This window comes from Montipora capricornis, chromosome 13, assembly GCF_036669925.1.
Source record: "Montipora capricornis isolate CH-2021 chromosome 13, ASM3666992v2, whole genome shotgun sequence".
Taxonomy (NCBI): Eukaryota; Metazoa; Cnidaria; class Anthozoa; order Scleractinia; family Acroporidae; genus Montipora; species Montipora capricornis.
Window position 1 is genome coordinate 7,551,346 of NC_090895.1, and position 2,672 is coordinate 7,554,017.

The 2,672-nt window shown below is 36.4% G+C and overlaps 1 protein-coding gene across 1 annotated transcript in view; it reads right to left on the reverse strand.

The window, feature by feature from the left end:
- Positions 1-337: 337 nt before the first annotated feature.
- The window catches only part of LOC138029810 (vascular cell adhesion protein 1-like), a 44,936-nt gene continuing 42,601 nt past the window's right edge, over positions 338-2,672 (reverse strand). The window contains exon 3 of the mRNA XM_068877632.1: positions 338-958. Within this exon, the coding sequence (XP_068733733.1) occupies positions 762-958 (197 nt within the window). The 3' untranslated portion in view covers positions 338-761. The remainder of the gene's footprint in view (positions 959-2,672) is intronic.

A 2,672-nucleotide genomic window follows, 5' to 3' on the forward strand; every position in this document is an offset into this window, starting at 1 on the left:
CATCCTGGCTTCAGACCTGTGTGTCTTGAAAAGTGGAGTCTTCGAATGGCAGCCGATAGATTTCGTACAAAATCAAAGGCGCGGTATAGAGAAGCCGGTTTGGGAGAAAGGCAAGTTTCACTTTATTCAACAACTTGTTTTGAAACTCATTCGTGGACCTTGTGTGTGAGGAAGGGTGCTGCAGGTGCACGTGAATATGAATAAGTGGCTTCGAGTTGTTCAAACGATAAATAGAACTAGTATTGCCGTTAAAAGGTGAAAACCATAACAAGTTTATTACTTTTTTGCCTGTTGCATTTTTTTGTTTTTTATTTTCTTCAAATCTTGTCCACAGATACCTGCATAGCATCGCATACAGGGAATTCTCTCATCTGGTGTACGGTTCCCTTGGCAACAAACAAATTCCTCTCCCAGCATGTGCCTACACCAAGATCAAGAAACAATTTCCTGCTGCTGAAGAAGAAAGATTCACTGGATTTGACTTTGATGAAGAGCGTTAGAACACTGTTTTTTAAACAATTTTTGCTTTCTACATCCACTTGCTCAAATTATTAGTTTACAACTTGTTAGGATTGCGTACTTTGTAGAAGATGGTATTTACTTATTTCTTTATTTATTTTTAAAAAACTTAACACTTTTTATCATATTTATTTTAGACTTGATAATCCACAGAATACAAACCAGTATTTGTGAATTTTTTTATTATTATCAACTTCAAAGAAAATAACATATCAAGTTAGTATGACTCCACTAAGCCAGTTTTACAGAGTAAGAAATAATTTATCAGTGCTTTTTTTTTTTCTGCCTGCATTAGACTGCTTCTTTGTCTTTTTGGTGGAGGAAGAGTTCTTCCTGGGGGCCTTTGTCTGGGGAATGCCACAAGGTACAGTGCTGGCTGCATTTGACCTCTTTATGGGCCTTTTTGATAGTGCAGTTGTGCTTGCAGTTGCTGGAGACACTGAGACAAAAATGCAAACAAACAAAACCAAAAATATATTACAACATGCCAAATACTATTTTTGCAATAGGGTGCATGAGCTACAAGTGCTTTGGTGACAAGAAAGAATGTTACACAATAATGATAAGTGTCTACTTATCAAACTTGTCTGACAGCTTATAATTTGGGACAAAACAGTAACTACAGTATGAAATGGGTAAAAATGTGAAGTCTTTTAAATTCTTGCTCAAAGGAAACAGAAGTATGTAACAAATACCAGGAATTGTAGGTGGGATATCAGATACTCCTTCTCTTTTCCATTCTTTCAATTGCCTCTCCTCTAGGTTGCTTATCTAACATGGAGTTCATTGTAGCTGGGGTCATTCTTTTAAGCTTGCTGGCATCGTCTAAATCATCTTTACTTACTTTCAGATAAGTTTGGAAAATGTCTTCCACATAATCTACAAGAAGTTCCTAGACAGTCACCAATATATTTCCAACCGGAATCATCAAGGCGATAACCTGATACATGTATGTTAATGTTGTAGGTCAAAATGAAATTCTGTTGGGAATCACATTAGGCTCAAATAATTTTAACTTGAATTTCATTTTGACTTACACTGTACAACATACACATGTTCTTTGTGAAAGGCTGGCTTAACAGAGTAAAAATGATAGGGCCAAAAAAACTTTCATGTGTAACAAATTTTAAAAGTACTAAGACATAAAAATGCTGCTTACCAAAGTTCTGTACAATTCTTGCATTACGCACAGTGGTTTCCCCATTTTTGAACTTTGGGTACGACACCTTTACCTGTTCCACACCATCTTTCTTTTTCACTTCTCTTTGGAGGTTAGAATTGAAATGGACTATTGCCAGGATGTGTCTAAGAAGACAAATCATGGAAGGATTAGCAGAGCTAAAAATTCATTGATTTTTGCCTTTTAATCACTAGTCACCTAAGGCAACTGATAATCAATACCTGCAATGCATGCCAACATAGGAATAGGCTATCATCTTTGGTGCAAACTGGTTTAAAAGGGAGTGAAAACCCTCAAGACAGCTTGTCTGTGCAAAAGGTGAAGCTTGCTTAAACCACTTTACTAGACTGTTGTTGGTCAGCGCTGTGCACAGCTTCTCATATACAACAGAACCTAAGAAACCAAAAAAAAAAATCATTAAAATGTGTTTATAGAGTGAGTAAAATCAAGTTGTGTGTACATTCATTATAATGTTTTACAGGGGTTTCATTCATTGTGGGAATAGGAGTGTAGGATATTAGGTAGATGGGTGCTGCTGAGATTTTTTTGGCTTTACTTTCCCAGCATCAACATTGGGTGCTGCATGTTCGGAATAAGTGAGTACCAGTACCCAAGTCCTGGCCTGTATTCCTTGGTATTAATTATAGCAAACACAAACTCTGCTATTTATAGCTCTACCGAAGGGGTGGGATAGATGATGAGAATCTTTGCTGTGTTGGCTTACAAGAGATAAATTATGTATTTGAACTCCCTACCCACTACGTATTTTGGGTGACAATACTTTAACAGGAACGTGTTGTTTTTTATCTCATTAATTAAGCCCGAATAACTCTACATCAATAAAAGTTAATGTTACTCTTACCGCTATTAAGCCAATTTCTTGGCTTTATTACTTCATGAGTACATTTGTTGAACAGAACATCAGGCAGTGACGAATGTTTATTTACAATATGGCTCAGGAATGCCTTAAATT